Below are 14,292 nucleotides of genomic sequence, written 5' to 3' on the forward strand. Positions count from 1 at the left end.
TTTGTTTGACACTGGGAGTTCCCTGATTTGTATGGTTAGTACCCAAATTAATTCATTCAGATTTTCAAGTCATCACAAATATTTTCAACATTAAAATGACTGAAGACAATAATACACATATTTGTTTATATACAGAAATAGTAATGTGATTAAGGAGGACAAAGTTGTTCACATCTGACTGATGTCTTGTACAGCTTTAGCAATACCTTTCATATTCCATTCCCTTTGAAATGAAGACCAACATTCTATTTGCCTTCTCTATTATCTGAACTTTAATGTGCACTTTTTCTAATAAATGCACAGCACCCAAATCCCTCTGTGCTGCAGTTTTCAGCAGTCTTCCCCCACATAATAATCAGTTCTTCTTTACTTTCAGTCAAGATGCATAACCACACACTTGCCCACATTATATTCCATCTATTGCCATGCTTTTGCTCACTCAATCTGTCTATTTTCACTAATTAGCCTTCCCACTTATTCCTGTGTCATCAACAAATTGGCAATTGTACATTCACTTCTGACATCCAAGTAATTCATATCTATTGTAATTAATTGTACTACTAGCATGGATTCCTGTTGCACACCTACAGGTTACAACTCTGGAAAAGCCTCCAAAATCAATCGTCGATTAATTAGCCAATCCTCTACTTATCCAAATATGTTAGCCCAAACCGATATACTATTTCATTTTAAGTAGCCTTAAGTGTGGCATCTCAGAACAATTTTTGGAAATCCAAAAAGGTTTCTGGGAATCTCCTTTATCTATCCTGCTTGTTAACTCAACGAACGCAATAAATTTATCAATCATGATTTCCCCTTCAAAAAGTCATGTGGACTCTGCTCAATTTTATTTTGCATTTGCAAATACTGATATTACATCTGCTATAATTGATGCTAGCATTTTTAAAATTAGATTTTGATAAGCAACTGGGTGAAAGTTTAGCAGGGATAAACAGGAATGCCGAGGATTCAGTTTACCCAGGATCTTATTAAATGGCAAAAACAGGCTCAAGGATCTGACTGGTACACTTCTATTCTTAATTCATTCGCTTGCATAACGATACATTTTGAACTCACCTCATGCATGGTTAACAGGTAATTAAGAATACTTTGAAGTTCATCTTCTTTGACACCACGATCCTATTCAAACAAACATAACTACAGTTGACAATTTATATTCAGACAATGACATGCAAAACATAGTCAGATTGTAGATGAGATTAATTCTGTAATAGGGGACCAAGCAATTCACCAAACATGTTTTCAGCCTCTTTGTTAAACCTTGATAGAATACAATCACAGCAAACATGCAATGAATTTTGTTTCATCACTGTAGCGATCTTCTTTCCTGGTTTCTATAATCTAACAAAGCTCAGTGAAAAGTGTACCTTTTTAACATGTTAGTGTACACGTCAGTTCTTACCTTCAAAATTAGTTGTTTCAAAAATAGCAGCATAAAAGCCCGCAGTGAAATAATTTCTTTCTGAGATGGACGAGGGCCATCTTGAAATAAGAAGAAAATTTTCTGTCACTCACTTTAAAATTGTAGTGCAAAAACATGTCTTCCAAATCCAGTTCCTAGTCTTACACTTTTTGCACAAACACATTCAGCAAATTCCTGAGATGTACAAAATGGATCAGAATCAAAATATTTACTTTGCAAAGAATTGTGCAAATTCAAACAAGTTCTAAAATACCTTGCACCCAATGAAAATAAACTTCAGAACAAAAAGACAAAATCAAATGTTTCTGAAATATAACAATGCACAGAAAAAAAATTGATTATTTAAAAATCTAATTTGAATTACTAGTTATCCAATCCATTTTTGAAAAATTTAAAAAGTTAAAAGGTTATAAAATATATTCACACAAGTTAAAAATTCTAAACTTTTATTGGAACTATTGCAAATAGGTAAAACATATTGGTAAAACGAGCTATCAAATTCATTTCAGTATGTCATGTAACAGTCGCCATTTAATTAATATCCATATAGCTCTGGTTAACAGACATTGTATTCATCCTCCATTTTTCTCCATTGTAAGAAAAAGGTCATTTGTTAAATCTGACAATAATTATTCTCAATCATCTTGCACTCTTTCCAAAAAAAAAGCACTTACAAAAAGGATAAGACTGCTCTGAAATTGACACTTCGCTAAATTCCAGGTTACATTAATTTTATAATCAACACTATCCTTAATCCAATGTTATAAAACTGATGCATGTACTAAAATCCTTGAAATTCTGCATTTTACATAATGTAACATTATTTACATTGTTGAATCATCTTCAATTTTTTTTGAGTAAATTCTCAAATTAGAATGCACACTGTTAGAAACAATTACATTTCAGTCAAGGTAACTGATACATTTAATAAATATATCATACAAATTGTGTGAGGGACTGTTAACACAAAGAAAACTGAACATTCGGCAATGAATCAATAGAACTATGCTGCAAGAATTTTTTTCTCCCAGCCTATATAATTTCCGCATATACAATAAGATTGAACAAATTAACATTAGACTATAACGTATAAAACACTGCAAAATGTATTTTAATTTCTCTTCAATGTTTCCATAAACTCCCCAAGATGCAAAATTGCAAGAAGGTTCTTCCACTGAAGTTTGGCTAAGTGACCCTCCAATTTGCTTTAAAACGTCACAACTCTGAATCCAAAGCTCAAGCTCGAGTTCATGAAGGAAAATTCTTTATGGAAATCTCAGCTGGTGCAGGAATTGAATCTACGCTACTGATGGCGCATTGCATCACAAAACAGTTGTATAATTAAACGAGGTAAACCAACTCCCATGGAACGAAGAGAGGGCACTATATTGAAGAATGCGTTGGTAGCAGAATCTTTCAATTGTATAATGTTTGAGAACAAATTCATGTTTAGAGTACCTGGAATGAACTGGGTAAAATTTTACCTGGAGTATCTCAATAGTAAGAATCAGAACAAGGCTAAAGAATTTGAGTTCACCAGTTTCAGATTTGGGAATGGTTATTCTTCCAAGATTTTAGTGCGTAATCATTCCTTGGAAAATAGACGTAACTATTTTATAGACAAAAATGCAGAACCCAGTAAAATACTGTTATTAAAGACACTGATTGTGGATATGGAAAACAACAAAACTATTACATTTGCAAATCCATGAACTTGGAATTTACAATCAGGATACTAATTTATTCATTTATTAGACTATAACCCCTTGACTAAAAAAAAATTCAAGTGATGTTATTGACAAAGGACAAAAACTTACATTATTTACATTAAAATGAAATGGGCATCTGTTCTTTAACAATTTTTAAAAAAAATACAAGTTTGCATGAATAAGGAATACAATAAATTTATAGAAAAGATGAATGATGGATGTGAGATCTTAAGCATGGAAGATCACTGAAATAGGCCTTCATAAGTTAGTAGCTATGGATTAAAAATTATGTCAAGAAACAAACATTTCCATTTTGCATTTTGTAGATTTGCCAAACAAATTCAGTCAGTTGATAATAATACATAATAAAGAGAAGAAAACAATTATGGCAAGGTGATGGAAAGTGAATAGAGGTTACACTTGGTAAAATATTGCTCAAATAATTGGGGCAATTACAATTGATCAACCGAGAGGTCTGCGCAAATATGAATGCAAAAGCAGAAAGTACTATTAGCCACAAAGTATGTGCAAGTATAAAAAGCTTCATGAAATGTTGGAAGGTCAATAAAACAATGAATTATCAGTTCAGCACAGAAACAGACCCTTGGTCCAACTCGTCTTTGCCAACCAGATATCCCAAACTAATCTAGTCCCATCTTCCAACACCCGGCCCATATCCCTCCAAACCCTTCCTATTCATTTACCCATCCAGCTGACTATTAAAATATTGCAACTGTACCAGCTTCCACCACTTCCTCTGGCAGCTCATTCCACACAAGCACCATCCTCTGCGTGAAAAGGTTGCCCTTTCGGTCTCTTTTATATCTTTGCCCTTTCACCCTCAACCTATCCCCTCTAGTTCTGGACTCCCCCACCCCAGGGAAAAGACTTTGTCTATTTACCCTACCCTTGCCCCTCATGATTTTATAAACCTCTTATAAGGTCACATCTCAGCCTCTGATGCTCCAGGGAAAAACAGCCCTAGCCTATTCAACCTCTCCTTATAGCTCAACTTCTTCAATCCTGGCAACATCCTTGTAAATCTTTCCTGAACCCTTTCACGTTTCACAACATCCTTCCAATAGGAAGGAGACCAGAATTGCATGCAATATTCTAAAAGTGGCCTAATCAATGTCCTGCACAGCCGCAACATGACCTCCCAACACCTGCACTCAATACTCTGTCCAAAGGAAAGCATTCCAAACACCTTCTTCACTATCCTATCTACCTGTGATTCTACTTTCAAAGAGCGAGAAACCTGCACTCCAAGGTCTCTTTGTTCAGTAACACTTTCTAAGACCTTCTCATTAAGTCCTGGTAAGATTTTGTTTTCCAAAACGCAGCACCTCACATTTACCTAAATTAAACTCCATCTGGCCCATCTCATCAAGATCCTGTTGCAATCTAAGGTGACCTTCAGTGCAAATGAGTGGTACTTATAGACTATGTCAGTTCATTTCAGGTAATAAACTTCAAATTCCATCAGTAATAAGTGATCAGTGACAGATTCTGAAGGAATGGCAATTAACACGTTTTTTTAAACATTTCAATGCATTGCACCAGGCAGATAGGCTTTAATCAAATCCAGCATTTCAAGAAAGAATTTGGTGAACCTTAAAACATAAGGCCATTGAAAATTGGTTTCCATCAAGGAGACATCACTTATTTCTAAAAATAGTGTCTTAAAGCGTGGAGGCACCTAGGAAAGATTATTGGTTAAAATAAAATTGTACAGCATGAACACTAGGCTGTATGGGTACACTCTTCAGGATTGCTTGATAAGGATTACAGGGTTAAAGTGAGTTCTGCAGATGCTGGAGATTAGAGTCGAGAGTGTGGTTTTGGAAAAGCACAGCAGATCAGGCACAGAGGAGCAGGAGAGTCGACTTTTTGGGCAAAAACCCTTCATCAGGAAAGCCCTAACCTTCCTGTTGGAGGGCTTTTGCCCAAAAGGTGGACTCTCCTGCTGCTCAGATGCTGCCTGACCTGCTATTCTTTTCCAGCACCACACTCTTGACTGATAAGGATTGTAACTGACTCACTCCAAAGTTGTTACAGAAAGTAACAAGGATCCAGGCATTTCTCACCATCACATTGCATTAGGAGATCAGATGTTTTTTTAAAAATTTACTCATGGCAAACAGCCTGGACAGCATTTATAGCCCTTATCTACCCTTAAAGTGGTAGTGAAGAATTATCTTCTCGAATCGCTTCCCTCCACAAGCTACAGATTAACCCACATTGCCCTTAGGGAAGGGCAAAGTTAAAAATCACACATCACCAGGTTATAGTCCAACAGGTTTATTTGGGAGCACTAGCTTTCGAAGCACTGCTCCTCCATTAGGTGATTGTGCAGAATAAGATTGTAAAACACCATTTATAGCAAAAGTTTACAGTGTGATGTAACTGAAATTATATATTGAAAAAGACCTGGATTCTTTGTCAAGTCTCTCATCTTTTAAAATGACCATGTTGGTTTCAATTCTTTGATATGTAAACTGCAAAACTTTTTTTTTGAAAAGTTACATTCTCAAGTGAAATTTAACAATTGGTGTCATGTCAGCCCAGATAAGGTATTGAAGGTGTCAGCTTCCTGTGCCAAATAGCAAGACTGATTCTAATCTAAAAAACATATTTACAGAATCTTACATGGATTCATGCAGTTTTTGAGCAAAGTAAATTGTAATTCTGCAAGTACAAATACACGCCACAAACATGTGTGCATGTGAGTGTTGGGGGGGTGGGGGGTTTATGATTCTCTCAGAGGGTGTGAGAGAGTGCGAGTGTAAAGGGGTGGGTGTCTGTGTGGGTTTCATGCAACGGGGTCACCTGTAGTGTGACATGAACATAAAGGTTCCAGTTGAGGCTGTCCCCATGGGTACTGAACTTGGCTATCAGCCTCTGCTCGGCCACTTTGCTTTGTTGCCTGTCCTGAAGTTCACCTTGGAGGATGGTCACCTGAATGTCCGAGGTCAGATGCCCCGGACCGCTGAAGTGCTCTCCAACTGGGAGGGAACACACTCATCTGTTGATTGTTCTGCTGTGTCCATTCATCCGTTGCTATAGCCTCTGTTTGGTCTCACCAATGTACCATGCCTCAAGGCATCCTTGCCTGCAGTGTATGAGACAGACAACGTTGGCAGAGTTGCACAAGTACCTGCCACATATATGGTGAGAGGTGTCCCCAAGCGTAATGGTGGTATCGGTGTTGACATTCTGACATGACTTGCAGCGTCTACCATAAGGTTGTATAAGTTACAATCTTATTCCCCACAATCACCTGATGAAGGAGCAGCACTCTGAAAGCTAGTGGTTCCAAATAAACATGTTGGACTATCACCTGGTGTTGTGTGATTTTTAAACTTTCTACACCCCAGTCAAACATCGGCGTCTCCAAATCATGACATAGGGAGGGAATCCGGGATTTTGACCAGTCATCACCGAAGGGACAGCAATATATTTCCGACTCAGGACAGTGAATGGATTGGAGGGGAACTTGCATGAATTCCCACGAATCTGCTGCTCTTGTCCTTCTAGATGGTCATAGTTGTAGGTTTGGGAACTGCTGGATCTTTGGTGAATTCCTGCAGTGCACTTTAAGAGAGAGTATGCACTGCTGCGATGGCATATTGGTGACGGAGGGACTGGATGCTTGTGAATGCGGTGCCAATGAGGCTGGTTGCTTTGTTCTGAATAGTGTCAAGTTTCTTCAGTTTTGGTGGAGCTACCCTCATCCAGGCAAGTGGGAAATTTTCCATCATACTCCTGACTCCTGTCTTGCTGGAGGGGGTATGGGATGTCAGATGGTAAATCATTCAACACAGTAGTCTAAGCCTTAAACTTGCTCTTGCGGCCTTTGCGTTTAAGTGACAAGTCCAGTTGAGTTACTGGCTTCTGGTAACCCCAAGGACATTGATCGAGGGGGATTCAGTGATGGTAACACCATTGAAAATCAAGTGGCAGTGATTAGATTGCCTCCTTGGAGATAGTCACTGCCTGGCACTTGTGTAGTACAAATATTACTTGCCGTTTGTCAGCCCAAGCCTGGATATTGTCCGGATCTTGTTGCAGTTGAACATGGACTGCTTCAATGTCTGAGGTGTCACGAATGTTGAACATTGTACAATCATCAGCAAACATCCCCACTTTTGTCTTATGATGGAGGGAAGGTCATTGATAAAGCAGCTGAAGATGGTTGGGCTGGGATACTACCCTGAGGAACTCCTGCAAAGTTGTCCTGGAGCTGAGATGTCTGACTTCTAACAATCACACCCATCTTCCTATGTGCCAGGTATAACTCAAACCAGTGGGGGGTTTTTCTCCTGATATCCAATTATTTCAATTTTGTTAGGGATCCTGGATGACACACAGTCAAATGTCACCTTGATGTCAAGGGCTGTCACTCTTGCCTCACTTCTGGAATTCAGCTCTTTTGTCCATGTTTGAACCAGGCTGTAATGAGGTCAGGAGCTGAGTGCCATGGTAGAACCCAAACACAGTATCACTGAGCAGGTTATTGTTGAGCAAATGTTGCTTGGTACTGCTATTGATAATACCTTCCATCACTGCATCACTGTACTGACGATGGAGAGTAGACCAATGGGGCAGTAATTGGCCAGGCTGCATTTGTCCTGCTTTGCATGTATAGGCTATACCTGGGCGTTCTGCCACATTGTCAGGTAGATGTCAGTATTGTCAATGTACTGGAAAATCTTGGCCGGGGAGCAACAGGTTCAGAAGCATAAGTCTTCAGTACTGCTGCCAGAATATTGTCAGTGCCCATAGCTTTTGCAGCTTCCAGCGCCTCCAACTACTTACAGACTGATATCTGTAATGCTGGGGATTACTGGAAAAAAAAACTCAGATGGATCATCCACTTGGTACTTCTGGCAGATTGTTGCAAATTGTTCAGCCTTATTTTGCACGTGTTGAGCTTTGGAGGAGTTATTTGTAGAGTCTCCTCCTCCAATTAGTTATTTGTTTACCACCATTCAAAATTGGATATGGCAGGACTGCAGAGCTTAAATATGATCCATTGGTTACGGGATCGCTTAGCTCTGTCTATCAGTTGCTACTTATGCATGCTACAGGCATGCAAGCAGCCCTGTTTGGTAGCTTCACCAGGTTGACACCTCATTTTTAGGTATGCCTGGTGCTACTCTTGGCATGTCCTCCTGCATTCTCCATTGAACCAGGGTTGATCCTTTGGCTTGGTGCTAATGGCTGATTGGGAGTTATGCCAGGCCATGAGGTTGCAGATTATGCTCGAGTATAGCTCTGTTGCTGTTGATGGCCCAGAGTGCCTCCAGTCTGGAGTTCCTAGAGGTGTTCAAACTCTGTCTAATATGACAACAAATATGCTCAGTGTGAAGGTGGAATTTAGTCTCCACAAAGACTATGTGTGGTCATTCTTTCCAATACCATCAAGGTCAGATGTATCTGATTAGTAAAAGGATATGGTCAAACATTTTTCCCCTGTTTTTGGTTCCCTCACCAACTGCTGCAGACCCAATCTCGCAGCTATGCCCTTGAGGACCTGATCAGCTCAATCTTCAGTGCTGCTACCAAGCCAATCTCCATGGTACACATTGAAATTCCCCATTCACACTACATTTGTGTCAATGCCACCTTTAGTACTTCCTCCAAGTGTTCTTCAACACGAAGGAGTACTGATTCAACCAAGGGAGGACAGTACATTGGAAGGAGGAGGTTTCCTTGCCCATAAACTGAAATAATGAGACTTCGAAGTCCGGAGTCAATGTTGCAGATTCCAAGGGGAACTCCCTCCCAATTGTGTAACACTGTGCTGTCACCTCTGTTAAGTCTGTCCTGCCTGTGGAAAGACATATCCAGGGACATTGTCTGTAAGGTACAACTCCATGAATATGACTATATCAGGCTATTGCTTGACTAGCCTGTGAGACAGCTTTCCCAATTTTGGCACCAACTCAGATGTTAAGGAGGGTGTTACAGGGTAAACAGGCCTGTTTCTACTGCTGCCTTTTCCAGTGTTTTGCTCAATGCTGGGTGGTCTGTCCGGTTTCATTTCTTTGTTCAGACTTCATAGTGATTGATACAACTAAGTGGCTTGCTACATCATATCAGTTAGTAATTGTCAGTCAACCACAGTATTGTGGGTCTGGAGTCACATGTAATCTATACAAGGTGAGGATGGCAGATTTCCTTCCCTGTAGGACATGAGTGAGCCAGATGGGTTTTTCCAAAACTCAGTAATGGTTTCACAGTCAACAATAGATTCTTAATTTCAGATTTTTTTTATCGAATTCAAACTATACCATTTGTTGCGCTGGGATTCAAAGCTGGGTCCCCAGAACATTAGCCAGTTTCTGGATTAATAGACTAGTGATAATACCACTGGTCCATCGCCTCCTGTTGTCTCTCTGCCACAATTGAAAGTTTGCTAGATAAAGAACAGCTCACTTCTAGGTCAAAGTAAGGCCATCCATCCCAAAAGACAAATACAAAAGATGGAAACTAAAATCAAATAGTTACCAGAAGGGAGCAGTAGTCAATGAAAAAAAAATGTGACTGTAAGAAGAGCAGGGAAGGTCATTGGTTAAATGTACAGAATGAGGGGACAAAAAGGTCAGTCCCATGGATTGGAAGCATGAAGTACAAAAATGGATAGCAGGAAACTAATGCAAGTTCTGTACAGTAACAATCTTGAAAGAGACAGAATGAGTAACAAGGAATATAGGACATACCAAGAATGACAGCAGGAGCTCAAGCCTACGTGATAGGGAAGACTTAAATTAGAAAGCTAGAGACAGAATTTGTTCAAAGAGGCGTCAAATGGGGGACAACCAGCCCTAACAAGGAAGTGGTGATGCATGGAGAAGATGCCTCCTGATTGGTTTACAAGGATAAATCCAGGCTGGTGGCATCAGGTTAAAAAAAACATGAGACCAGGACATGTTTACATTCACCTATGGGGGAAAGGAAAAGCAATTTGGTGTATTTGCTTGTTACTGTTAGCAACAAATATAATGGCAATGTAGATAATTGCCATTAAAGTACCATTTCTAGAGGGATACCAGTTCAAAAGAGAAGCATTTCTTTGCCCTTCAGAAGACATGCGAAACCAAGTGAGAAAGTTAGATAAATACACATACAGTAAAAATAAGGCCTCTCTAGTTTGGTGTTTGTTGGGCTGTCTTCAGTTGAAGCAAATCCTGCCATGTTTTACTTGCATGGAGGACAGATTTCAAGCATTTTATGATGCGCATAGATGATTGTGGAATAGAACAGTGAATTTGAAATCGTTATTCTAAATAAATTTTAAAACAGCATTCAAAATGAGAAGACTGATTTATGGAGTATGAGCTACGTTGCATTGGAAACCAGACAGAAATATATGAAATATCACTTTATACGAGAACATATAATAATGAAAAGGATTTCTTCAAAACAGCGATATAGATATACAACACAGTAACATACCCTTTGGTCCAACTCATCGATGCCGACCAGATATCCTAAATAAATACAGTCCTAGTGAGTTTTGAGAAGATTTTCAGCTCAGGTTGAGGTATTGGATGTAGGTTGGCTCACTGAACTGGAAGGTTCACGTCCAGATGTTTTGGTACCCGACTAGGTAACATCTTCAGTGGGCCTCAGGTGAAGCAATGCTGAAAATTCCTGCTTTCTATTTATATGTTTGGGTTAGTGATGTCATTTCCTCTGATGAAGTCACTTCCTGTTCCTTTTCTCAGGGGGTGGTAAATGGGGTCTAAACTCAATGTGTTTGTTGATAGAATTCCAGTTGGAATGCCATACTTCAAAAGACTAGTCCAAACACTACATTGGACAAACAGGCAGAAAATTAGGCACCAGGATACATAAACATCAACTCGTTACAAAATTATATGTATCCTTCGTATCACTCGTATCCTTACATACAGCTAAGGACACACTTCGACTGGAACAACACATCCATCATAGGACAAGCCAAAAAAAGATATGCATGAGAATTCCTAGAAGCATGGCATTCCAACCAGAACTGTATCAACAAACACATTGGGTTAGACCCCATCTACCACCCCCTGAGAAAAAGGAACTGGAAGTGACTGAATCACAGAAAGTAACATCACCAACACAAAGAAACCCAAACATATAAGTAGAAAGCAGGAATTTTCAACATTGCTTCGCCTGAAGCCCACTGAAAATGTTACCTAGTAGGGTAACGAAACATTTGGAAATGAACTTTACAGGTCAGCGAGCAAGCCTACATCCAAATCTAGTCCTATTTGCCATCACTTAGCCCAAATCCCTCGAAACCCTTCCGATTCATATACCTATCCAGACGTCTTGTAATTACACCAGCCTCCACCACTTGCTCTGCATCAAAAAGTTGCCCCTGAGGTCTCCTAAATCTTTTCCCCTCTCACCTTAAACCTATGCCCTCTAGATCTGGACTCCCCCACCCTAGGGAAAAGACCATAATTATTCACCACATCCATGCCTCTCATGATTATATAAACCTTCATAAAGGTTACCTCTCACTCTCCAACACTCCAGGGAAAATAGCCCCAGACTATTCAGCCTCTCTATAATGCTCAAACTCTCCAACCCTGGCAACATTCTTGTAAATCTTTTCTGACCTTTTCAAGTTTCATAACATTCTTCCTATTGCAGGGAGACCAGAACTGCACGCAGTATTCCAAAAATGACCTAACCCCGATGACCTAGGGTTTCATGAAAAGACACAGTGCTTTTTAAAACTGAAATGGAGAACTGCAAAGTCTATCCAAACTGTTGAATTAGAGTGCCTACTTAAAGAGGCCAGGTGCCATTTTTAAGGACTTACAATTGAGTACAACTATGGAAAATCCCAAAGTAGAAGATATAATTTGAACAAACAAAACATTGAAAAAAATTTAAAATGAAGCAATGCTGTTTTGAAATTTCCATAATTGGGAGATACTACAAACATTTAACTTATCGTTTTCCTGATGCTTCGTATGTGAGGGGTTCAAATGCAGCTGGGCTCATAATTTTTCTTTAGTGAGAGGCAAGTAAATGTTGCTTTTTAGCTGGCGAGCTAAGAACAGTAGCAAAATTTACCAAACATAAAAGCTGACAGAGTCATAGAGATGTACAACACAAAAACAGACCCTTCGATCCAACTCATCCATGCCAACCAGATATCCAAACCTAATCTAGTCCCATTTGCCAGCACTTGGCCCATATCCCTCTTAGCCCTTATTCATGTATCCATCCAGATGCCTTTTAAAATGTTGTAATTGTACCATTGCCTCCACCACTTCCTCTGGCAGCTCATTCCATACACACACCACCCTCAGCGTGAAAAAGTTGCCCCTTTTAAATCTTTCCCCTCTCACCCTAAACCCATGCCCTCTAGTGCTTGACTCCCCTTGATGGGGCTATGGAATGATGTCTCACTCAGCATAAATTTCAAAACGAGCTCTAAAGGGATTTAGCAGCAATATCCATTGGGGGCTACATTGAAAAGAAGTCACATTGGGATAACATGTAAGTAGCTAAATGCATGATTGAAAAATGTTGGGGAATGGAAAAATATCCAAATTGAAACTGGTGAAAAAGAATAGACAGCTAGCTGGTTATAACAAAAAAAACAAAGCAAACTCTATATAACTATGAGAAATACTAGAAAAAGGATATCTGGAAAGTCATTTTACACAAAAAAGGAATACGATACATTATCATTTTGTGCAACTTTTCTTTATTTATTATTGTCTATAATGTATTTTAAAAAGGAAAAAAAGGGGGAATCCATTATTATCCAGTGGGATCTCATAGGGATGTCTAATGTTAAATGGAACTAAGGAATAGGTGATGATTATATGTTCATTGAAGGTAACTGGGTGAGATATTGGCTGGGTGTATACACAGGGAACAAGTAATGCTGGAATGGCAAGAGGTGGTGAGTGTGTTGGAGTAAAACAGACCAGAAAAGCACAGGCCAGGACTCTGTCTAATCAACATTTGACCTCTAGTGTTTAACAGATTTGACAGGGCTGATGCTGATAGATATTATGCCAAGTGACAGATTAGAACTATGGAATATTGTTTAAAAAAATAAGTGGGTCTCTTTTAAGATGGATATGAGGAGCATTTTCTTTCACTCAGTCTATGGAATACTCTTGCCCAGTGTGGAGGCCACGTCATAGAATATTTTTAAGGCACAGATAGATAAATTCTTAACAAAGAAGGGAATTCAAGGGTGTGTGTGTGTGTGTGTAAGCAGAGAAGTGGTACCAAGGCCACAATCAGCCTTGATCTTATTGACAAGCAGAGTAGACCTAAAGGTGTTAAGAGTCTATCCCAACTCCTAATTCCATGCATTTTAGCAAAAGCTTCAATAACATCTTGACCATATCATGATTTTCAGACCAAACCAAATTCCGTACTTCCATAGTAAATTAAAGGTCCAATTACTAAAAAGACATTAGTCAAAAAAAGACAGCTCAATGGAATATATTTTAAATACACCAGAGTTCTACCTTCTAATACTGCAGAGCATTCTGCATTATTTCATATGGCTCACTGAGCATAAAATTAGTATTCATTTCAATCCTGCCTAGTTTCAACTTTAAAGAATTTTTACAAAGAATATACATCACTTGCTTGAATAAGGGGAGCTCCAATACCACAAAGTTTAATTCAATCTAGAGCAAAGCAATGCACTTGATTTACCATCTTCAATATCCACTTTCTCCATCTTGAGCTTATGATTTCAAATAACCCTGTTGGACTGTAATCTGGTGTCATGTGACTTCTGACCTTATCCACTCCAATTCAAAACTGGCACCCCATATCATCTTTGACATACAATGGCAGTAGCTCATGCAGGTTCCTTTGACAACATCTTGCAAAAGACCTCTATCACCTCAAAGGACAAGAGTAGTAGTTGCATCTGAACATCATGCTACAACGCCCCCCGCAAGCCACATACTACTCTGGCATGGTGCAATATTGCCATTCATCACTGCCACTGGGCCAAAATCTCAGGGCTCTGTTCTAACAGCACTGTGGATGCATCAACACCAGATAGACTGCAGTGGTTCAGAAAGCAGATCAATACTACCTTCTGAAAGACATTTTGGGGTAGGCAACAAATGCCGATCTAGCCAGCAA

The 14,292-nt window shown here is 39.3% G+C and overlaps 1 protein-coding gene across 1 annotated transcript in view; it reads right to left on the minus strand.

Moving 5' to 3' along the window:
• The window catches only part of nbeaa (neurobeachin a), a 913,644-nt gene that overhangs the window by 741,422 nt on the left and 157,930 nt on the right, over positions 1–14,292 (minus strand). Inside the window, exons 14-15 of the mRNA XM_072577218.1 lie at positions 1,424–1,503; positions 1,078–1,140 (exon numbers count right to left, since the gene is read on the minus strand). Of these exons, the coding sequence (XP_072433319.1) occupies positions 1,078–1,140; positions 1,424–1,503 (143 nt within the window). The remainder of the gene's footprint in view (positions 1–1,077; positions 1,141–1,423; positions 1,504–14,292) is intronic.

Source organism: Chiloscyllium punctatum, chromosome 9 (assembly GCF_047496795.1).
Source record: "Chiloscyllium punctatum isolate Juve2018m chromosome 9, sChiPun1.3, whole genome shotgun sequence".
In the NCBI taxonomy this organism is placed as follows: Eukaryota; Metazoa; Chordata; class Chondrichthyes; order Orectolobiformes; family Hemiscylliidae; genus Chiloscyllium; species Chiloscyllium punctatum.